A 24,196-nucleotide genomic window follows, 5' to 3' on the forward strand; every position below is an offset into this window, starting at 1 on the left:
TCCTTTTTAGCATACGAGAGTCTATCAGATTTTGATGTAACGTCTACAGAGAAGTAGGGCGAAAAGATAAGCGCACAGATTAAATGAGATATCTTTTACGTTCTTATGAGAAGCTTGGAGAAACGCGATATAATCGGAGGTAAGACTCGATAGCTAAAAATCCTAACTGCCTTCGAGCAGGATGATATACGTTCTCCCCTGATGCATTAATTTGTAGCAGCAATAATAAGCAGGTGTTCCCGATTTGAATTAGCCCACTTTTGAAAGATGAAAGTTTTCCCCCATGTATATCATACTATGGCAAGGATAATACGAAAAGTATTCATTCGAAATGCGTAATCTCGCGTGTGGAATTCCGCGTGACAGAGATACGGGGAGGACACGCGGCGTGCATATCCGTTTTGCTGCAACCCCTCTACGAGATCAATTATCACTTCATTCCCTCGAAATTACCGTTAATGCCAGCGCCTGTCGGATTATAGTGCGCGCGAATTTCCAAAAAAGCGCAAAAGTTCTCCGGGTTAGCATCGGTATAAGCGGCTTAGCAGCGCGTGCCCGTGCCAGCTGGTCTAATCGATCTATCGAAAACCGACCTCCCCGTGGTATCGCATATGGAGAAGCATAGGAGACATTAATCCCATGAATACCGAAATTATACGCGCGGCAAGCGGGTTTTCGTCGGGGCGGAACGACAAAACCTCGCCTAACCGGCAAGATACAGGTCCGACGTAAATTTTCCCGTGGCGGACGTTCGTCCTTTATATCGTCGTAAATCGTGTACGTGCATCGACTCACCGATAAGATGTAAGTGAAGTATTTGTGATAATCCTTTTCTCATAATGTCGAGGATAAATGTATGTTTTAACAAAGTGCAGTTTCTTGAACGAAAAAGATTAGGTTTAGAATTATTTTGGTCGTGTGAGATATATTATATATACGTTTTTTGATTTTATATATCTAAAATTATATTTATAATCATAAATAGAAAATTCTATGAAAAAAGTATTTACGTAGTATCCTTTTCGAAATGAATTTTGAAATAAGGTATTGTTCTCTCGTTTATTAATACGTCACGTCATGGAATAATTTTTCCGTTCCGTATAAAATTATATTCCAAAATGAGTAAGATATACAAATACTGTTTTTTTTCATAACATAAAATATTATCTTTATATTGAATGTGTGAAAATACACAAAATCGACAGACGAGAATATTTTTCTGCTGCATGCTCACTCGTGTGCATTCACTCACGAGATTTCCCATGCGCGACGAATAGGAGTAAATAGCAATAAATTGCAGCAAACTTCGAATGAGAAACCTCTTTGAATGCGTATTCTTTGCCTTCAGAAGGAGACGCCGATCTCCAAAAGGAGATATCTTAGGTACTGCGTTCTTTGACCTCTAGAAAAGGTAGTTTGAAATAAAATAAAATTGCTACGGTTCTTATTTGTAAAAAAAAACGCACGTTATATTGGAAAGTTAGGGGAAAGTCATAAATGTGCATTGCATAAAAGTGACTAGATCTCGCGTAATAAATAGAAAATAGACATGTAACGTTTCTGATCTTATGATGTTCCTTTTTAATTTAAAGACATAGTGTTTTGATTCCTGGAAAAGACGACTCGTTAAAATGTTAAATGTCAGTAATAAAGCAGAAACCGCGCTAAAATTTTGCCAGTTACTCACTGGTATAATTAATAGTATACTTTAAAATAATAAATTAAGTTATTTTCTACGTTGAGTAGAATAATTAAACAGTATTAATATTTGACAAGTGTCTTTTATGCGCTTTATTCTGCTTCTAAGATAAATGTTTAAGACTTTTTAGATATATAAAAGCTAATTTTATACATGGAAATAATATAGCCAATCTTATATAAAGAAAATGAGACGATTATATCAAAAATACTGTTTATTGATAAGAAAATAATGAAACATGGACATGTACATTTTCATATTGTTTGCGATAACAATGAGTGAGTATATAACACAGTTTGTTGTAGCACTGAAGTCTGCAGTACTCCTTATCAGATCAAGATTGTTTTGAGTTTCTTCGAGCAGCAAATTACGTTTTAATCATGAAGCATTGTATCCTTTCTTCCACATAGTATCTCTCAAATAAGAACCGACTGCGGGATCGTTGTGCATTTCCTCCACGATACTTTTAAATCCAAGCTGACTAGCTAACATGTATTTACATTCGACGTCCGATAATTCATGCACCAGAGTTCTCATATTGTTCGTCATGAAATGATTAATACTCTTCTCTAATCTGTACCTGAGAATAACAAAATGCGTTCGCATGTGTATAATTTAAGAAAATTACCTATATTTAAATCGCATTAAAAATGATGTGTAAATCTCATTTTTAGCTCACCTACGTGCACAATCTTGCACAATTGCAGGCGTCAGGCTGTTCACCGTCATGAATTCTCCGAGATATTTTGTCTCTCCTCTGAGAATACAATGATGGTAAATGAGATTAGCCCAATCGGCGTGGTAATTATAAGCGCGTGAAACAATAAGTGTTTGAGGAAAATTCAAGATTTGCGACGATATCTTGTCCAACTCGTCGTTTTTCAGATTTAAGAGGCAAACCGCTTGTTGATTTTGCGGCACTGTATTCAGCAATGCGATTTGAAGAGCGACAAGTTGAGCTTGATGAGAACATCGGCTAGCAAGATTTAATTTGTTATCCTAAAAGCAAAATACATTATTTTCTGTAGTAACTTTTATTCGAAATAAATATGTCGTACGTGATTCTAGCATTCTACCTGTAAATAATATTGTGTGGCATGAGTGAAGTTAGTCACAACCAATTGCAATTGCCTTTGAACATGATCATTTCGAGTCAATTTGATTTCCGTAGAAATATCAGTTGCGCCTTTCCCGCACTCTTTCAATGCATCAGACATCAGTTTCGTAATTATTTCCTTTGCTTCGTTTTCCCACATGAGTGCGATTTCGTAATACAAACGGAAATGAAGTGCCACCAACGTAAACAGTTCTTTATTCTCTGGACACTGACGTTTCAAAAATTCTAGCAAAGCCATTTTAAGACCCGGTACCTTTATAATTTAAAAAAATATGCTTGTTAATTAAAAGATATACATTTACTTGATACTTATCGCATCAGACAATACCTTATCCAGACCTTTTCCCAGTAGAAATTCGAAATGATCATTTTCTTTCAAAATTTGAAATATGTAATTCATTTCAGTAAATCTGCCTACGCCCGTTACTAGTCGTACCTAACAATAAAAAAAAATAATTTAACTATAATTAACTATAATACTTAATACCAAGGATATTAACAGCTAGGAAACCAACATACCAACAACGCCCAATGTTTCAACATTTGTAACGTGTTTGCGAGATTCTGACATTTTCGTAATACAGATGCTATTCCTTCCATGTTACAGGAAGCCGTGAAACAATCGTGGGATCTTATCAATAATTCCACAATTGTTTTCAACGTCGATACTATAAACCGATAATAGACAGAAATAAAGCGTGAATATTATTCTATTTCAAGAAATGAATAATAATAATGCAGAAGAATAGACATTACCATTTTTTCTTTCATCATGAGTGCTAACATGTCTTCCCAATATTGACTGCGCTGCTTGTAGTAATTTTAAGCCTAATAACGAAGTATCGCTGCAAAGCTCCATTATTAAGTGGAAATGTGTGTTTATAGGGTATCCCCACATAGAGATAAAGTCTTCTAATCCATCTTGAAATTAATGGTATTTTGCTATTTTTATATTGAAATAATTATACTAGATACACACAAGTACGTAGTGCTTCTTATAGTTACCTTCTATAGCGCGATTAATGTGCATTATGATATTTTCAGTAAGAAATATTGCAACATTCTCCGTTGTGATCTTATAAGATGTTATTATATTGTTAGCGGTTTCACACTTGTTTTCGACATTACTTTCTGTGATCTCTTGCAAGAATTTGATAGGATTATTTAGCATCAACAGTGATTGATAAGTCCTTTTTAGGCGTACAGCAAGTTTATAACATGAAACAATTCTCGAACATATCGCATTTCCATGTTGAAGAGTTTCTGATAATTTCTCCAAAATTGAGATGCACTCTATTTGGTGATGACTGTTAGTAACCTTTGAATCGTTTGTTTTACTGGCTTCCCCAATGGAATTTACTGTAAAAATTATGGTAAAAATTGATATTATTGTAAAAAAGGAGCTACATTAAATAATCTTAAGCAAAGATATAATTTCATTATTTACGTAGTTATACAACAGAATCAAAAAACACTTTTATAAGTGAAAACATCAATATTAGAAAAGTAATAAAACATACGAGATGATGATGAGGATAATCTCTGGAGACCGCGATTGCGTAAAGTGCCATGCTTCTGTTGTTTGTTTTTATTCGTTTCTTCTAAAAAACTCTTTTGTTGTGTCGTTAGTTCTGCAGGTGAAATTTCACCTTCTGCTAAACTTAAGCACAGCATTAATACCTGTAAATCCTATAAAACATAATTATGCTTTTAATATTTATAGATATATAAACATTTGTGCTTTTAACATTTATAGAATATATAAATACAAAATAGAATATATTATATAGTATGTAGAAATATAGAAAAATATAGAAATAGTATATAGTATATAGCATATAGATAATATTATATAGAATATATAAATTACAAAAATGCACAGATGATTCTTACTTTATGATTGTAATTAAAAATCACGCTTATTCGTAAAGCAATATCTAGTTTGCCTAAATCAATCAGTCGATTTATTAAAATTTCAGCAGAATCTTTTTCACTTTCATCCTCCAGTGAGCAAGTCACTTCTAATTGATCCAAGTCCGAGAGTAATTCCGTTTTTAACTTATTAAAAATGTAATCATTACAATCAAACTGTATATTTTCAGGTCCAGCCAAAATACATGACTTCCACATGGCCATTTCTAGCGTGTTGATAGTTTGTTGTTCAATCTCAGTATTTTTTAAAGTTTCATAAGCCAATTTTAAAACCTCGTACCTATATAAAATATTTCGTTATTTGCGTCAGTATTAGTATTATCGAAATTGGATTATAAAGTTTTATTTACCTTTCTTTATGCGATATAACTTTCTCGGCATGTTCGACAAAAAATTCGACAGCTACTTGAGGAAGAACGTTGTATTTGTTAAAATCCTGAGCACACTGCACCCAGAATGCAGAATTTATTTGGCCACTTCTATTTATGGATTCTTTAAAATTATTCCGGGACTGAAAATAATGTCATATTTATAGAAATGATATATGCGTTTAGTGACACATTTATTGAGAAATTTTAAAAATTATTACTTGCGCTAATATGATTTCAGATGCACACAATCCAGCGGTGCACGATAATTCCAAGGCAGTGCTATAATTCTCGATTGCTACTAAATCGTTAATGCATCTCTGGATTTCCGTGTCAAAATTATGCATATTATCAACTACGGTAACGGCTGCAAAATTTAACATCACGTCGGTTTTCTGCAAGATTCTTGTTATATCCAATAAACATTGAAAATCTGGTATTTTAACTGCAATATACAATACAAAAATTATATGAATTACCTAATAATGACTCTTTAGCAAGTTAACATACGATTATAATTAAAATGTACATATTTTACCTGGCAAATCCGCAGAAAAACTACACTTGATTAGTGTTTCGAGGAGCTTTACTCGTAACGGTGTACTTTGAAAGCCATAGCCGAGTGCTGCAACAATGCATTTGGTTGCAACAACCGCAACCCAATACAAGTTCTTCAAGTATGTCAAATCTGCACTTGTCCAGTCCATAATCCTCTGAAAAACAGATAAAATTAAGAGTTTAAGTCGCATAGTATGTTGGAATTGTTTCTTTCTTGTTCCATAAAATTGTTTCTTCCAATAATATCTACATACATTACATTTAAGCGAGGAACATTGCGATTTGAACTCCAATAAGTGCTGTTGACTCTCTTTGAATTCGCCATACATGATTGCCTGTGTTAGAAACTCGATGAACTCGTTCAAGATGCTGTCCTGCATTATTTTATTATTAGTTACACTATGTTTCACTGTTGTGCTGTAGTTATATAGATATCAACTATTCTTACAGGCATGAAAATCTTATAAGCTCTATTAAGCGTGTCGATGTAACCAAACTGAATCATTTTACTTAGCAATTCTGCTATTTTATTGGCAGGCCATATTTGTTGCTCTAAACATTCTGCGTAATCGAGAAGTATGTCTTCCCTCCTTGTTGATATCACCATCCAACAATAACAATACGCCGCTACTGAGGATGGCTGCAATGGAGAAATTGTTCGAGTTACAATAGCAGAAAATTTATAAAATCTAGCTTATCATCGAGTTGCTGAAATTAAAAACCTCGTAATATGTAGCCAAGATAGTCAATATGGGACTCAGACTTGAACGAGACGTATTGAGTAACGTTCCAGGTGGATCTTGACTTTGATGGCAATTTAGTATAATTAACCATAAATCATTGTCCGAAAAAGACGAAAAGCAATTGCTGGTGGCAAGTTTTGCATTAGTTGTATCAGCATTATTTACGTCAGTTCCAGAAATAATTGAAGTGGATGTTGGGGAATCCTAAAGAAAACCACAGAAACATTTCTTATAGTTACAATCTTTCTTATAAAGAAGTTACAATAATTAACAACAAGTAATAACGATCTTACACTTTGTTCCTGTTTGCTGTATTGTCTTGTGTCGCGAGACTTCAACTTCTGTTCACTATTCGGTTGGTATTTACTAAGTTTGCTGTTGTTTAAACATGTTAACAGATGTTCTCGTATACTCGTGTTATTAAATAACTTGGCGTTTTCCAGAACCTATTATGTGATTTCAGTTATTTGATTAATAATTCACTTCTAATATTTTTATTGGCACATACATACCTGTTTTGTGGGATAAACAAATATATGACTGACTGCGACAAATTCGAACCACAAGTCATGGTTTGCTAAATATTTCGGCAATATACTAGGCAACGTGCAATTGTGAACACGTGCAAAACGTACGATGACGTCCCATGCTTTCAATGCTTCAATAAAACGCATATTATCGTTCGTCAAAGTATCATCTAGTAAATGCTTTTGGAAACTTTGCTCTAAATACGATATCACAGTCTTCAAATCATGTTGATTTTCATATACTACATTTTCCAATAAATCTCCTATAATAAAAAAAACGTCTTATTTATTTGTATTTTCCGCTGGTAACGTTATACATGTCAATTGTACACGTTATAAAACGTCTCACCTATGGAAATGTCCAGTTGTTCTTGTACATATTTTGCTACGGTAACATATAATCGTAAATTGCTTGAATCAACTCCTAGTAATTCAGTGAAGACAATACAACTACACACAATATCAAACTTATCTAAATTTTTTAAAGCAAGAACGTGTGCGTATAAAGCCGCTTTGGATTTCCTAAAATTATTTCAATTGTTAGCACAGTTAGTGATACAAATATTTTTATCACACATACTTACCTTTGAGAAGATACATTTCCAAGTAATTTAGCTTGAGTGTGTTTTAAACTATGCACAGCCATATTTGGTCTGCCTTCTTTCAGATAATATCCATATGTTAACGTTTCTTTATATCCGTACTTCTTAATAAGATTCTCGCTAACAAAAGTAGGCATAGCTTCATTTCTCAAACGCCATCTGAACACGAGTTTTGTGTTCAAATTTTTGTAGCCATCCAGTAATTCGTACATAGTAATTTCAGTTTTTTTAGTTTGGTTTTCGATGATACATTGCAGAGCTGGTACATGTGTCAGCGTAAACTGAAGAACTTCTTGGGGAATAATGTGTGTGCTGAGATTTAAATCGTTTGCAAATAACTCTCTTATTAGTTTACTTTTCACATTTGTTTCGTTGCATAATACATTTCTTCGCCATAGTTGCAAAAATATTAATGTCAAGCTTATCAAATAATTTGCTTTCAGGTAGTCAGTCAAGTCATCAGAGATGTAATCAATCGATTTAACAATGCCATGTATTAACACATCTTCATGACAATCTTGAGCATTACACATGTCAGTTAATACATTAAATAATTCAACAAGTTTTGCATTATCTTCTGAAGTATGACACTTCTGCGCGCAATGTGTAAGGCACAACTGTCGATCAACGGTTTGCAGAAACTCCGTTTTATGAATATTACAGGAAGCTTGTGATAATATTTTATTCATATCTTCTAATATAATACCAGAGCTAAAAAATCGACTTAATATTAATTTTAAATCATTCTCCTCTTCTTTTATACACACTCCATATCTAAAATGATAAGTTTATGTGATTCAGAGCATTATTGACAAGATACGCTGAACATATATTGCTGAACACATTACATGTATTACATATATTACATACCTACATAAGTGATTTTTTGTTAAATCTTTTACAAGATTACTAGCATTTGATGAGTCTATACACTCAACCATGTTAGTTGTAATATCTAAATTCGCAAACAATGATTTTAAGCTATGATCATTTTTATCTGTATTTTGCAACACATCAGGATTATATCTCATGTCAATCCATAACTTCAGTGTATTGATTTTATTATTAGATAACAAGTAATCCCATAAAGTAATGTTTGGGACATTTTCCAAGATGTCAGGATTACTTAGAGAAAAATATAATTCAGTGCATAAGGATTGCTTGATATTTTGTGGTAGCTTCACTATATCATCGATACATATATAAGAGTTTAATCCATCTTGTGCCCTGAAACAGTAAAACATATTTTATCAATTTTCATCTTATTGTATAGTATAAATTTTTTGATTTTATAAACTTACTTGTATTTCTTTTCATACTGTGTAATACATTTAATAATGTTCCAGGCTGCAACGTGTTCCATTTTGAAACCGCTAACTTTCATCATATACTCACACAAGTAATTTCGCAAAAGTGGATCCCTGCTTCTTGTAGAAGCAGCAAAAATATATTCTATAGGATCTCTTTCCTGTAGAAAAGAATTCACATTTATATATTGTTATATTATCATCACTTATAAATAGATTATCTGATAAATCATGATTGGCAATAAAGTATTATATAATGTTATTAAGATTACAAGTTACTTTTTATCTGTAACTATTTAGTAAACATATTAATCTTTTTAAATATGATTGTAACAGTAGTAAAACTATATTTTTTAGGTAAGAGCAATATATATAATTGAATCTTTTATAGCTAGTTTGTGAATATGTGTAGAATACATATACATGAGATATGTAGCATCAAGTCATCAAGAAAAGAATCTTCAAAACTTGATAAAAACAATACTGACTCAGTACTTCTTATAATAACTTATTATTTCTTGAACAACAATAACAGTAATGAGTAACTATTATGTAGTGCTTTTTAGATTACAAGTTACTTTTTACCTATTTATTAAGAGCTTCAATCTTCTTAGTTGTAATTGTAATAGTAACATAATTATACTTCTGAATAATAATAATGATAAATATAATTGTTTCTTTTATTGTTTGTGAGTACATGTAGAATATATGTACATGAGATAAGCAGCATCAAACTTGGTCAAGTTAGCGTCAAGCTTTAAAACTTGGTGAAAACAGTACTAACTCAATACTTTTCATAATAATTCATTATTTCTTGAATAACAATAATAGTAATGAGTAATTATTACGTAATGCTTTTAAGATTAAAAGATTTTTATCTACTTATTAAAGCTTTTAATCATTTTAATTGTAGTTGTAATAAAAACATAATTATTTTTTTCAATAATAGTAATAAATATAATTGTTACTTTTATGATTGACTTGTGAATACATGTAGAATGCATGTATATGAGGTAAGCGGTACCAAACTATCTTCAAAATTTGGTAAAAACAGTATTAACTCATTACATTTGCAATTTATTATTTTTTGAATAATAATTTTTTAAAATTGATAATAACAGTAGATTTTTTTAATAGGTAATCAGAATAACAAATAACAATATGCTAGTTATACAATGTAACTTTTTTAATCTTGTATATGTAATTATTACTACATACACACACATATAATATACAATCTAATATATACAGTACAGATAACTTACTATATTTTTTAAAATATGTGAAGCTCTGTAAACTTGTTTTTTATTTAAAAGCTCATTGATCCAAATTTCAACTTCCTTATTGAAGTATATGCATGCCTGATCCAAAGTACATTGCCTTCTGTATGCAAGACACTTGTGAGCTAATTTTATATGAGTTCCCTTAGCAGAGGCTTCTCTTACAAGTTCTCTATCTCCCAGAATACGCCAGCCAGACCATATCGCAGCTGATTCTCCAGTTAGACACTCCACAGGAACACCTCCAATGGTTTTTCTCTCAGACATTTTTGGAGATATGATCTACTAATGTATACAATATACACAGACTTTTCACATGAGATTATTGAAATGCACTGATACAACAAAATTTCATCACACTTCGTTTTAATTGCACAAAATATTTTAGGTACATAATTATAATTATATATTTATTTTAAAATTAAATATAAGTTACAAAAATTATTATATCATCCTTTGTTACACGAGTGAACTTTGTTACACATGATAAATACGCAATACACCATGAAAGTTAAATAAAATAAACAATCTAAAAAATCACACGATTACATAATATTCACATTTATATAATTACTTATAATTAACAATTATGTGTTATATAAATTTTATACTTTATTTCAAACAATTAACATTTTATTCTTATTTTAATATTTTGTTATGAAAAGCACCAATCTCTCAACCTACATCCTGCTGCACTTCTTGGAACGAAGATAAGATAGAGAGCGCTGATAGTCATGAAGTTTCTGCGCTTGCGTCAAGAATCATCATGATCGAGACGCCAGCTACATTCATTAAACGCACTTATAGAACTACGTAGCCACATTCGCAATTTCTCCAATGGATAACAGACCATGTTTACGATTTTATTCCATGCTGTGTCTACAATTTTGAGCACACTCATTCTCATATTTAAATAAACTATATGGGGCAAAGAAATTTATTTTCTCAGTAAAAAAGCAAAGAAGTTGAGGTTCAAACAATAATTTTGAAAAGGACATATTTTTTAGAAAAATTAATTTTTTGAAAAAATAGAATAATTTGTTAATAAAATTTAGTTGTTGTTTAGATTAATACTTACATTTTGTCTACGAAAATTCTTCATAGAAAATGTTATGTTTCATATTAACTATCTTAAATACACCCTAAATATATTTTAATATATTTTCCCTACAGTATTGTTTTAAATTATATTCACGTTACAAGTGTTCGAAGAAAACTCAAATACGCCAAGCTTGTTTTGAGTACCTAAGAAAAATATGTCAAAATAGTATGTAAAATTTTTTTCTCCTCACGCTCATATTTTTATTTCTTATTTTTATCTTTCTTACTAAAAATTTGATAACACGGAACGTGCATTAAAAAGATAAAAAAAGATAAAATAATTATTTGCTTAACAATTAATTGTAAAGTATTAATTTTTTAAATTATATTTTAAACTGCGAAACAAAAAAAATTTTGTATAAATACTCTATACAATTTCTTACATTTCCAAAAGTCGCCAAGGATAAATCTATCATTTTACCGGCGCTGATCTTTATAGGGTGGCTTGACATAGCGATTACTAATATTAAACTGCGAACTGATTTCGCTGGCAGTTGATACCAGTCAATCATAAAGCATATCGATCCAATTTGGCCGCTCTAAAATATTACTTACGATAATATATCCAATAAGTTTTATAATTTATTTCTTTTCTTACTATGACTTATAATAATTCTTACTGTGTAACTGTAACTGTGAAAATTAAAATTAAGTATCTCAAAATTGAAAGTCAGGAAAACGTACCTTTTCCATGAGCAGCTCGCCGATATAGCATAGTATATACATATTAAAGCAAAATGAAATGAATAGTAAAAAGTAAGTGGTCAGTCCGACTGTGTCACTATCTTGCCAATCCTGTTAAATCATATTAAGCAAAGTCTTTATGTATTGATTATACTTATCATATCTTTCAAAGGAATATATTGAAAACTGATCGAAAATGGAACAAGGAATGGTTTCATTCGATTCTTCTCGTCGAGACAATTCCAACGATAGGTAACGTAGAGCCAACTCGGTGGTTATGACAGTTAAAATGGTAAACAAAGTTAGGTATTCTAAGATGGTCGATGGTGCAATTTAGAACAGCGTCCGGAGTATCTACGACGTGTTTGGATCATTAAAGTGACCGCATATCGGCTATTTGAGTCGTAAAAAATAAAAAAGTAAAACTAAATTAGTCGCGTTGAGACTGCGATTCGAACCTGCGTGGGTTACTGACCGATGGCTACGCCACTGAATACCTAACTTTGCTGGCCATTTTGACTGTCATAACCACCGAGTTGATCCCATATGTTACCTATCGTTGGAATCGTCTCGAGAAGAATCGAAGCAAGCCATCAATTCTCGATTCCATTTTTCAATACTCTTTTCGGTTTGAAATTGTTATTAATCAAAACTACAGAAAAAATTACGTTATGTGTTCCTTACAAATTAATAACATATATTTGCGCACCACTATACAGAAGTATTCAGGCAAGCACATCGTAAATATAGAACTGGCAAATTCCAATAAACATACTTCCTGTAAGATTTCATCCACGAGAATTGCAAATCTGTAACAAAAAGTTATATAATTATTTACGATATATATATTAATTAAGGCCAACATTTAACATAATAAATATTTAACATAATAAATTAACGTAATTGTGTGTCAACGATTTTATAAGGAGAAACTACTTAATAAAAAACACTTTCATATAGAAATATCAAATTTTTTTATCGTTATGCAATTATTAGAAATTAAAGAGTAATGACAAAAGATTCGAACATTTAATAAAAAAAAAGAAAATTATAAATTTCCTTTCATTTGAGTGAAAGTATACTGTTACACGGTAGTAGTATATATATGGTATGTTGAAGATACAAAAGCATATGTTTAGCGTCTGCGTATAATCCATATATACATATATGAAGCGTATAACCTATAGACATATATACTAGATTGGACAGACTGCGCAGTCTAGTATATATGTCTATGGTATAACCGCACTGTTATTGAAACGCATTAGTTTCATCGGACGCACCTGTTGCATTTGTCTGTCGCTTATATTCATTACTCAGCAGATGATAGAAATTACATATAAGCAAAGGGAATTGTACAATCAAGTTATTACGGCAAATTACAGTGTAAGAGAGGTAATCATAAGATATCTAAGATTAAAGATATTTTTTCATTAATTTTAATTTGTGTATCAAATTGCTAAACACTGCTCCAACTATAACTTTTAATTTCTTTTTTGTGTGAATAATTAACGTCAGACTTTTCAATTAAAGCTCATTTAGATTGTAATTTATATCATAAATCAGCGTGTTACCTTAATACTCGAACGTGGCTCTTCACGATAGTTGCAATTCGTTGATTAATATCCATCGTTTGCTCGTAATGTTTGCCTTGTGAAAGATCATTTAGTCTAGATGCGATCACGCCGATCTGACCACATGCATGAGAGGCGAATATCGCCGCCAATCCACACGATCCCGCTGTGACTGTGTACATGGTGTATCCGCACATACAGTGAGCCAGATACACGATTTCGTAGATCGGGCTCACCTGAGTCTGAGTAAACTGACTGTAAGTGGGATACACAAGTGGTCTAATAGTTTGATTACCGATTTTGTGCTCAGTGCAAAACGGCAAGACCAGATGATAAATGAAGCCAGCGATATACATGGAAGATGTACTGATTATGGAGAGCTTACGACCGGTACCAGCGTATTTCAGCATCAATTTGCGGTCGGACTTCAACTTTACCTGTCACAGTATTACCAGTAATCTTATCTACATCAAGAAATGAGCGGCAATAACTACTAATCACGAGATGGATAAAATTATTTGGGGATGAGTTAGCGAGAGGTTTGCTTTAGTATATCTGATGGATACGGGAAACTATATGTGAGGACATGTGGATTTATAAAACTAGTTGATAATAGATCTGATTAAAATAAAAATTAACAATCAGTATACAAAACATAACTTTAATTATTAAAAAAATAATTATTAGAATCACAATTAACGCGGACTAGCATTGAAATATCCTAGTATAATACTTATACTTGTAAAATAGTTGTACTTGTAAAATGGCTAATTAAATATAGAAGTAATGCGGCAATATTATAATCATGTAAAATAAACTGACGTGCACATAGAAATAGAAATTATTGCTCTCTTCAATGAAAAGAAAATTTATCACTTAAAAAATCACTTCAATCAACTTCACGCGTTTCTTTGCAGTCGAAGGCACTGCCACTTCTCAGTATCTCGTGAAGAACATCTGTCTGTCAACTTTGTAACTTTTATTTTGTGTATAGATATCACACCAACCTGCCACCAATCGTTCTTCACATGCTCGATACACTGTCGTATCTTTGGACGACGTATCACAAGAACGATGAACTTCATCATCGCGGTGCTGCAGAAGCCTAAAAGTCCGGAAAGCTTGAGCCTTATGTTTAGGTCCTTCTGGTCGTAAATGATATTTAGAGCGCAGGGTATTATCGCGAAGCCTAATACGAAATTACAGATAACGATAGCAATTTTGGAAACGTGTTGTCCAATGCCCCGGAACGCGATCGGCCAGATGCCGATCGAGCCAAGAAACCAGCTGCTAGGTGTGAAGATGTATTGCATATCTCGCTGGTGACTATTGTTCGACGACATCGCGTGACCGTCGCGTGATAGTCTCATGTCTACAATGTTCTGTTAAAGACTGGACGACGCGGAGACGCAGCATTGATTGCAAAGTCGCCGGACATGCGCTGACGTTGCAGACATCCTTTCGCCTGACGGATAGATTGACAGGTCGGGTGAATGCTATTATCGGGAAATAGTCGTACAGTGCGTATATATTCCAGTGACTCTAGATTAAAGAAACATCTTTGCCCTTCTGTTCGGATTTAAACAAGTTTGATTAATTTGAGTTGGAAATAAATTTGAGAAGTGAGATAAGTCAACGTAAAATTTCTGCAGTATTATTTTTTTTATTTTACTTTATCTGCAATATTATTTTTTCAACATGAAATTTTGGAAAAAATTTTGAGAAACTGTTTGCAGCTTAATATCTCAAGCATTAATTTATGTCAGGATTAAGTCATTTATATAAAACATAGAAATAAAATAATTATTTGTGATGATCTTATTAACGTATATCTTAATATGCATGGATGATTTGATATTAATAATGGAGAAAACTAGAAGAAAAATAAATATCTAGATACATTTCATTTTTTTTAATTCAAAATGAGATATTATAAAAATTTGTATGATGGCTTTCTATGTTAAACACATAGGTAAGGTAAAAAATCAAATAACTTCTCTGTGTATCTGCAGTATTATTTTGATTATATTTATACTATTAACGTTCTTAGGAAGCTCAGATATGCCAAAGATGTTTTTATCACCTAAAACGATTATGCAAAAATAATATATGACATTTCTTTAAATTACAATTAAATTCTTCTAGAATAAAATCTATTGTTATATTATTATTTTTTGACGATAAAAAGTTTACTCTCTCCCTCTCTCTCTCTCTCTCTTTGATAATATTGATAAATAATATTCAATTTATATACAATTTATACACATTTGAGTGAAAAATAGGATTATAAAAAATACAGTCTCACACTTCCAAAAGTCGTCAATGATAAATTCACCATTCTACCAGCACTGATCTTTATGGGATGACTAGACATGGCGATTATCAATATAAGATCGCGAGCTGATCGTGGCGGTAGTTCATACCAATTAATCAAATAACATATTATTGCAATTTGACTGCTCTGTAATATTAATCGCAACTGATTACTTAACTAATATTGAAAATAAAATACTACTTAGCAGGTATAGCATACCTTTTGCATGAGAAGCTCACCAATGTAGCATAATATGTATATGTTAAAGCAGAATGAAACAAACAACATAAAATAAGTCAGCAGACCGATTCTATCATCCGCTTGCCAATCCTGACATGATATAAAAAATAGAATTTCTTTTTATATAATTCCAATTTTCCAATGATTATATCTTTGTAGCAATTATTAGCGCACCAGTATGCAGTAATACTCGAGTAAACAAATCGTGCATAATGAGCTAGTAAACTCAACCAAACAAACTTCTTGTAGAACTCTCTCCACAACTGCTGTATATCTGGAATATGTTACCTTACGTTTATATAATAAATTATATTATAAATATATAATAAATATATAAATATATAAATATATAATAAATATTTAACAAATATATAATATATAATAAATATATAATAAATTTCGTGAATAAATTGCCTCATATAGTGTTATTATATAGCCATATAACGGTATATTTTTTTATACACAGTGAAAATACGCAACGTAAATAATTGCAAGGCCATTATTCTGTACATATCTATTGATAACTGTCGGTTTGGTACGCTAATGTGATATCTGTCATTAGCGTTTGTCACATATACAGGGTGTCCAGTAACTGATCGAGCAACCGCTCTGTAAAACGGGTCAAAATAATCATAAAAGTTATATATCATTTTGAAATTTTCTTAATATTTATTCCGTAATTAATTAAAATGTATAAACGAATGAGCTCACGAAAAGCGGCAGGCTCTGTGTGTAAAAGGAATGGCTTATCTCTTAGCAACGATAAGTAAACAGCTGATTTCGAGGCGGAGTAACAAGTGATACGTATATACTCCGCCTCGAAATCAACTGTTTACTTATCGTTGCCAAGAGGTAAGCCATTTCTTCTACACACGGAGCCTGTCCTATCGCTTCTCGTTCATTCGTTTATACATTTTATACATTTTAATTAATTCAGGAATAAATATTGAGAAAATTTCAAAATGATATATAACTTTTATGATTATTTTGACCCGTTCTATTCGTACACGGCGGATGCTTGATCAGTTATCGGACACTCTGTATATATATTTATAAATAATTTTAAATATATATAAATAATTATAAATAATAAATATTTATAAATAATAGAATAAAATAGCAATTTTTATGCAAAATTGAATTAAAATAAGAAAAAAGTTAAAAAATTGAAGACATTAAATTACATTTAATAAATAAACAAATATTAGAAACAAATTAGCTTTTTGCAACTTCTTGTCATTACCAATGCTAATGATAAATAATGTTTGTCGTTTATAAACAAAGGTATCGTTATTTTTAACATGATATTATATTATTGTACGTGATAATAACATACCGACAAGATTTTTGAAAGACAAATCTATAAAGTTATATAAATTAGTCAAGCAAGAAATTGAGATTAGTATGCTTTAAATATTTGTGTAATTTTTGGATGTAATTTAACTTTAATTTTTTAGCTTTCTTTTTATTTTAATTTAATTTTTTATAAAATAGCTAGTTTTCATAGTTTATTATTTAAAATTGTTTATAATTATGATACGCTAACGCCAGATGTCGTTAGTATTCTGTACCGACAGTTGTAAAAAGGTATGTAGAAAATAGTAGCCCATGAGGACTATTATACTGATAGTCAGCGTTGCATGATATGAATGTCACCATTTACTATAGACTATTGGAAGTTTGTTAGAACCACCTGTTGCATTTATGTTTTCTCTTTTCTGTTCTTTATGAAAAAAAACGTTATAAAGTGAGGAAATTATATGACTAAAGTAATGCAACATTGTTTTTCTCTTCATATCAAAATTATAAATGAGTTATATTGAAAATTGGAAATATTATAAATTCTAACAAATGATATAGAAATATATCCATTATATTTTAAAATAAAATTTAGTGTTTAATAAACTGTTACGAACGATTATTAAAATATTGCAAAATATTACCTTGTTACTTGAACATGACCTTTCACAATAGCAGCGATTCGTTGTTGAACGTTTGGAATTTGCTCGAAGTTTTTGCCGTCTAAGAGATCCTGAAGTCGAGATATAATCACTTGAATCTGGCCACATGCATGAGTAACAAATATTGCTGCCAATCCGCAAGTTCCAACTGTGATCGAGTATATGGTGTATCCGCACACACAGTGAGCCACATATACGATTTCGTATGTCGGACTTATCTGACTCGCTGTAAACTCGCTGTAAGTGGGATACACGAGCGGTCTGATGGTTTGGTTACCGATTTTGTGCTCGGTGCAAAACGGCAGAATCAAGTGATAAATGAAGCCGGCGGAATACATAGCACTTGCGCTGATCAACGATAGCTTACGACCGGTATTGGCATATTTCAACATGCGTTCGCGGTCGGACTCGAACTTCACCTGTCACAGTATTGCCAATGATGCTATTTACCAAAATATGAACGACAGAAAAAAAACTGCCATTTGCTATAGATTACAGATATTATTACTTGAAGATGAGAACACGAGAAGAAATTGCTTTTATGTATCAGATTATTCAAAAAGGAAAAATATTGATGGATATTTGATCCAGATATAATTCCTAGTTTCAAATTCATCTAACACGCATAATTAAGAAATAGTGCTAATTATAGAAATTGTTTGTGTTCTTATATTTTTATAATAAAAATTAAATAAAAAATAACCTTTAAAATTACAATTTGATTTGAGTCACAATATTAGAATTATTGAAGTAGTACTGATGGATCTAGGTACAACGTTCACTCCCGGTGACCACTAAATGTATTTGTGCTATATGTGCATATGCTTGTTTCCTAAGGTTAAACGTTAACAGCTATATTTTAGTATTTCGCAAAATAAATTTAGTTATCAGCTCTGTACAATATATTTTGTGCACTGTTAACACCAACCTGCCACCAATCGTTCTTTACTTGCTGGATGCAACTCTGTATCTTGGATCGACGTATTACAAGGATAAAATATTTCGTCAACGCGGTGAGACAAAAACCCAGTAGGCCACACAGTTTTAACCTCAAATTGAGATCCTTCTGATCATAGATGATGTGTAGAATACAAGGAACCATCGCGAATACTAATGCGGAATTACACACAACTATAGCGAATTTAGATACGTGTTTTCCAATTCCCCGAATCGCGATCGGCCAAATACCCATCGAGCTGAGAATCCAGCTGCTAGGTTTGAAGACGTATTGCATATCTTGTTGATAACTGACATTCGGTGACGTCTCGTGTCTTTCGCGCGCGCTTCCCATGTTCGTGAGAACAGGTTCTGCTGAAGACTGCTCGAAGCGAAAGCGTGGCATTGATTGCAGCAGAGTCGTCGGGCACGCGCTTGCGCTAACTTTGTAGACATCCTTCTGCCTAGCAGATAGTTCGACAGATCAGGTGGATGCTATTATTGGGAAACAGTGTAAGAAAAACCTTACATCCCGGTGGTTCTCTAAATTGAAGATACATCTTCGTGTTACTCAAGTTGGAAGTTAAAATTAGATTTGGAATATCAAATAAATGAATGCAAAGTTTTTCAACGTAAAGTTCCGTGAAAACAAAAACATATTTTCATCTTTAGGTATAAAAAGTTTTTATCTTTAGGTATTAATTAATACCAACGTTCAAGTACTTATTATGTGAAAAGTTAAGAAAATAAAATATGTTGCGTGACAGATTTTCATGTATCAATGTCAAAATAATATTTTATTTATTAAGAAGATTTGTACAAATTGATGGTTTTCTATATTAAATAATCACTAGAACATTCTTAAATTTTCCGACACAAACTAAGATTAAAAACAAAGAAAATTGGGGTTTTTTTTAATATTAATTAAATTTTTAAATATTTAGTAAATAATTTTTAAATATTAAGTAATTAAAAAAATCATAGAAATATCTACTTAGAAAATCATGGCAGACAGAAATATAAGAATTTCACAAATAGAAATAAATATCATAATTAGATGACATACTACAAAATATTAGAATTCACTAGATGCCATTGTGATATCAATAATATTATTTAATGAGCTGTCATAAACAGAAATGAGCGGAATCATGAAAAGATTATTGCAATGCATCAGATTAATCAATGCGGAAAATTATATGCAAAGCTTGATTAAGATCTAAGACCAATAGTATCAATAATAATTATTAGCGAATGCATATACCAACTTTTAATTATAGAAAACCTTTATTGCAGAAAACTCGTCAAACACATCGAAACTTTGTAGACATTCTTTTGTCTAATAGATAAAATGCATTCTATTTCTGGGAATTAGAAGTACGCGTAGTATCTCATATGCCGGTAGTTCTATTGTAGATCGAAGAAGCGTTTTTCTATTACGTTTGAATTTACTTAAATAGGATTGGTTGAAGTTGAAATTATATTTGAAAAATTGAATAAATTAGCTTAATATATCGAGAAAAAGAAAATAAAGAAACTATTTTTATAAAAGGAAGTGCGCCATATGAAACATGTCGTGCATAGCGTGACATATAATGATACCATGGAGTTCATAACTCTTAAATATATAATTTTAAAAACTAATTTATCCCTGAATATTTAGCTTAACATCTATGGATTAGCTTTACCATTTATATTTATAGATACTAGTTACTAGAAAAAAAGAAATAAAGATATGAATATGATAATATTATAAGCATTATTATTTGTATTATATTTTTCTACAACAGCTAAGATAAGTTCTAAGTCAAATTAAAAATTATTCTTTTATATAGTTCTCACATTCTGCAATTGTATTTACATTACTAATGTCCGAAGGAAGCTCAAATACGCTAGAGTAGTCTTTAATACCTAAAAAAATCATGCTAAGATATATGATATACAAAATAATATATAATATTTCTTTTTTTTTCTAGTTATAAGTTGTTCTAGAATAAAATCTTGTTATACTTGTTATAGTATTAAATATTTTACTGCAAAAGTAAAAATAAAATATTTTTCGAATAATTGATTTACTTTGTTCAAAATTATTGTTTTACGAATTATTGTTTTATTGAATATTAAATAAAAGTTGAAATCATAATATATATAAATGTAATGTCTTACATTTCCAAAAGTCGCTAATGATAGATCTGTCATTTTACCAGCACTGATCTTTATTGGACGACTAGACATGGCGATTATTAATATTAGATCGCAAGCTATTTTCGGCGACAGTTTGTACCAATTGATCATATAGCACATCAATCCAACTTGGCTGCTCTACAATATAAATCGCGAGTGCTTACTCAACAAGAAGCAGAAATTAAAGTATCTGAGACAAATATACCTTTTCCATGAGAAGCTCACCGATGTAGCATAATATGTATAAATTGAAGCAGAATGAAATGAAGAACATAAAGTAAGTCATCAGACCAAGCTTATCATCCGCTTGCCAATCCTGACATATTATAAATATGAGAAATTCTTTTTATAAAACTTTCGCTTAAAAATTTTTTACTTTTAATTTCTACTTTCTATCATGCTGTTTTCTAACGTATATTAGCGCACCACTATACAGTAATATTCAAGCAAGCAGATCGTGCATAAAGAAGTAGTAAACTCGACTAAACAAACTTCTTGTAAAACTTCCTCCACAACTGCTGCAAATCTGAAATAAGTTGCTCAAGTTTATACGAGAAGAGTACTATAGTTTTATATACGAGAATACTGTCGCACTTATTTTTATCACATAGCCATATGATTATGCACGTGTAGTTACTATATACTGTGAAAACAAGTGTACGCTATACATAACCGCAGACCAGGTAATAAGCGTTATATTGATAGTCTGCACATTGTCGGACATGAAGCACCGTGTACTGAAGCGTAACGATGATGTATTCAAACCACCTGTTGCACGTCTCACTTATGGTTAGGAAGTAAAGCGTTACTTGTAACTCGTTATAATGTAGAGATAACGTAATTATATAACAATAAAAATAAGAAGACGATTTATTAAAAAAAGAATCTTTTCAGAAGTAATTTTAAAAGTCTAATTATTGTTGATTTCCAGAATGAGCAATAATAACGTGTTACTTTTAAAAAATAACTTTCCCTGTTCCTCTCTTTCTTTATTGTATTCTTTATATTTTTAAATAGTAATAATTAAGCAAATTATATAATAGTAATAATTAGATTAAAATATAATGCGCGTTGTTAATTCTTTCAATATGAAATTAAATTAAAATCCTCGACTGAAATTATTGAATTATTTAAAACTTTTGTGTGTGTGTGTGTGTGTATGTGTTACAGTTCCTTATTTTCATATCAGTATTATTATATATTATTGTACTATTATAAAATTTTAATTTTATCTTAATCGTTTTTATTTGTTTTTTCTTCTTAGAATACAGATTATTTTTGCTAATTCATATAATAGTACTGATAAATAAGTGGAGGAAACATCTAACAGGCCACTCACTAGAAAGAAATAAACAAAAAAGAAAAAAAAAATTAGAACATCGTACAAGCTCAAATAGATTTTGTTATTGATTGAGATATAATTTAAAAGTCTAACAGGCTCGACAGTTTAAGGTGTGAAAGTTTACAAAACATTACGGATTGATGTCAAAGTATTACTTACTTTATTATTCGAACGTGGCCTTTCACGATGACATCGAGTCGCTGATGAATATTTGGGACTTTTTCGAAGTTTTTGCCGTCCAAGAGATCTTCTAATCGTGTCATGATTATTTGAATTTGTCCACATACATGGGTGGCGAATAGAGCGGCCAGACCGCATGTACCTGATGTCACCGATAATATGGTATACCCACATATGCAATGAGCTAAATACACAATTTCGTACAACGGACTAATCTGAGACTGTTGAAAACCGCTGTAAGTCGGAAACACAAGCGGCCGGATGGTTTGGTTGCCAACTTTATGCTCGTAACACCACGGTAGGATCAAATAAAAAATCACACCGGCGATGTACATGATAGATGCGCAGATTATTGTTAGATTACGACCGGTGGCAGCGTACTTTAGCATCAATTGACGATCGGATCTGAACTTCACCTATCGCAGTATTTTCAGTAGATTTTATTTACTACATAAAGGAGAGACAGAATAGATTCGATCTATTAAGTGATCAATAATATTTTATTACTCTCTAGATTATAATCATCTCTGTAATGTAAGTGAAGAAAAAAATTTAATTGACTACACGTTTGGCGTTTGAGTGTTCAACGTCATATCAAATATAACTGTCACATTATAATGATGTGCAATAGGTGCATTTTATAAATTACGACAAAAATCATCATTTTGAAGAAAGGAATGATTCCAAAATTTAAACAAATTTTTCAGTTCCTCACGTCATACACATACACACACACAAACACATACACACACACACACACAATTTTTATTCACCCGAATATGCTACTATCGAGTTAACACACCATAATAAATTCCGCTACGTTATATCAATTTGATACGTCATATGAGATACAATAATACCGACCTGCCACCAATCGTTCTTCACGTATTCGATACAGTATAGTATTTTCGGCCGATGTATCGCGAGAATGCAGTACTTAGTCATCGCGGTGAGGCAGAAACTTAGCAGGCCGCTGAGCTTCAACCTCAGGATGATATTCTTTTGGTCGAATATGATGTGCAAAAAACAAGGAACCACCGCAAAGCTCAATACAAAATTGAAGAACGCGATCGCGATGTTTGACACGTGTCGCCCGATTCCATGGATCACGTCTGGCCAAATGCCGATTAAGCTGAGGATCCAAATATTCAACCTGAAGACATATCGTACGTCTTGCTGATAATTGGAGTTCTGTAACATCGTGCGTTCCTTTCGTACGTTTTGCATGTTCGTAGTGTCGAGGTATACCGAAGACTGCGCGGGAGACTATCGGAAGCGCAGCATTGATTGCAAGACTATCGGACATGCGCTTGAGTTGATGTCGCGGACATCCTTCCGCATACAGACAGAGTTTATGTAGTGGATCTACATACGCGATTAACATTGTATCATATGTAACCTGACTGTTGACGTTACCTGGAGCACATTTACCTGCTCGCGTATCTAAAAACGTCAGCCAATCCAAAATAATTAGGTGTGCATCTCGTTTTGTATAATTTGTATACATAATGATTTATTGAATGCGTGTACATTTTTATCTCGAGAGA

The 24,196-nt window shown here is 31.7% G+C and overlaps 3 protein-coding genes and 1 pseudogene across 6 annotated transcripts; all 4 read right to left on the minus strand.

Annotated features, from left to right (window-relative positions):
- Positions 1 to 1,895: 1,895 nt before the first annotated feature.
- LOC116843363 (spatacsin) lies at positions 1,896 to 10,859 on the minus strand. 2 transcript variants are annotated; one of them, XM_032813739.1, is made up of 23 exons: positions 10,818 to 10,859; positions 10,119 to 10,418; positions 8,848 to 9,014; positions 8,417 to 8,773; positions 7,529 to 8,320; positions 7,294 to 7,466; positions 6,930 to 7,207; positions 6,711 to 6,863; positions 6,397 to 6,621; positions 6,123 to 6,314; positions 5,929 to 6,048; positions 5,655 to 5,829; positions 5,338 to 5,561; positions 5,099 to 5,259; positions 4,710 to 5,028; positions 4,337 to 4,505; positions 3,822 to 4,175; positions 3,573 to 3,737; positions 3,336 to 3,484; positions 3,145 to 3,252; positions 2,776 to 3,069; positions 2,379 to 2,698; positions 2,078 to 2,279 (listed from the first exon to the last, which is right to left on the minus strand). In XM_032813739.1, exons 2-23 carry the CDS (start codon positions 10,398 to 10,400, stop codon positions 2,078 to 2,080), a joined length of 5,379 nt encoding a protein of 1,792 aa, XP_032669630.1. In that variant the 5' UTR covers positions 10,401 to 10,418; positions 10,818 to 10,859. The 2 variants fall into 2 exon arrangements, with proteins under 2 accessions (XP_032669631.1, XP_032669630.1); XM_032813740.1 differs by lacking the exon at positions 10,818 to 10,859 and having other exon boundaries at positions 1,896 to 2,279; positions 10,119 to 10,400.
- Positions 10,860 to 10,874: 15 nt separating this feature from the next.
- On the minus strand, positions 10,875 to 15,343 carry LOC116843366 (odorant receptor 4-like). Of its 2 annotated transcripts, XM_032813746.1 has the most exons (7): positions 14,500 to 15,343; positions 13,493 to 13,929; positions 12,628 to 12,727; positions 11,919 to 12,029; positions 11,618 to 11,773; positions 11,212 to 11,378; positions 10,875 to 11,012 (listed from the first exon to the last, which is right to left on the minus strand). In XM_032813746.1, exons 1-6 carry the CDS (start codon positions 14,860 to 14,862, stop codon positions 11,325 to 11,327), a joined length of 1,221 nt encoding a protein of 406 aa, XP_032669637.1. In that variant the 5' UTR covers positions 14,863 to 15,343; the 3' UTR covers positions 10,875 to 11,012; positions 11,212 to 11,324. The 2 variants fall into 2 exon arrangements, with proteins under 2 accessions (XP_032669637.1, XP_032669636.1); XM_032813745.1 differs by lacking the exon at positions 10,875 to 11,012 and having other exon boundaries at positions 11,270 to 11,773.
- Positions 15,344 to 15,495: 152 nt separating this feature from the next.
- On the minus strand, positions 15,496 to 19,721 carry LOC116843365 (odorant receptor 4-like). 2 transcript variants are annotated; one of them, XM_032813743.1, is made up of 5 exons: positions 18,936 to 19,718; positions 17,990 to 18,426; positions 16,221 to 16,320; positions 16,026 to 16,136; positions 15,496 to 15,953 (listed from the first exon to the last, which is right to left on the minus strand). In XM_032813743.1, exons 1-5 carry the CDS (start codon positions 19,347 to 19,349, stop codon positions 15,777 to 15,779), a joined length of 1,239 nt encoding a protein of 412 aa, XP_032669634.1. In that variant the 5' UTR covers positions 19,350 to 19,718; the 3' UTR covers positions 15,496 to 15,776. The 2 variants fall into 2 exon arrangements, with proteins under 2 accessions (XP_032669634.1, XP_032669635.1); XM_032813744.1 differs by having other exon boundaries at positions 15,775 to 15,948; positions 18,936 to 19,721.
- A 1,079-nt stretch (positions 19,722 to 20,800) lies between these two features.
- On the minus strand, positions 20,801 to 24,195 carry LOC116843370 (annotated as a pseudogene).
- Position 24,196: the final 1 nt, after the last annotated feature.

The sequence above is a fragment of the Odontomachus brunneus genome, unplaced genomic scaffold (assembly GCF_010583005.1).
Source record: "Odontomachus brunneus isolate Ranch 3 - 2012 unplaced genomic scaffold, Obru_v1 Obru_scaffold_032, whole genome shotgun sequence".
Classification (NCBI taxonomy): Eukaryota; Metazoa; Arthropoda; class Insecta; order Hymenoptera; family Formicidae; genus Odontomachus; species Odontomachus brunneus.

Coding starts and splice junctions, on each gene's coding strand:
- LOC116843363 (XM_032813740.1), bottom strand. CDS start 10,400: ATGTCTGAGAGAAAAACCATTGGAGGTGTTCCTGTGGAGTGTCTAACT. Junction 5,029..5,098: donor GTTATATCGCATAAAGAAAG/GTAAATAAAACT, acceptor TATTTTATATAG/GTACGAGGTTTTAAAATTGG. Junction 3,070..3,144: donor TGGGAAAAGGTCTGGATAAG/GTATTGTCTGAT, acceptor TAAATTATAAAG/GTACCGGGTCTTAAAATGGC.
- LOC116843366 (XM_032813745.1), bottom strand. CDS start 14,862: ATGAGACTATCACGCGACGGTCACGCGATGTCGTCGAACAATAGTCAC. Junction 13,930..14,499: donor TGAAGAACGATTGGTGGCAG/GTTGGTGTGATA, acceptor ATACTGTGACAG/GTAAAGTTGAAGTCCGACCG. Junction 12,728..13,492: donor AGCCACGTTCGAGTATTAAG/GTAACACGCTGA, acceptor TTTTTGTTACAG/ATTTGCAATTCTCGTGGATG.
- LOC116843365 (XM_032813743.1), bottom strand. CDS start 19,349: ATGCCACGCTTTCGCTTCGAGCAGTCTTCAGCAGAACCTGTTCTCACG. Junction 18,427..18,935: donor TAAAGAACGATTGGTGGCAG/GTTGGTGTTAAC, acceptor ATACTGTGACAG/GTGAAGTTCGAGTCCGACCG. Junction 16,321..17,989: donor GGTCATGTTCAAGTAACAAG/GTAATATTTTGC, acceptor AACATATTCCAG/ATATACAGCAGTTGTGGAGA.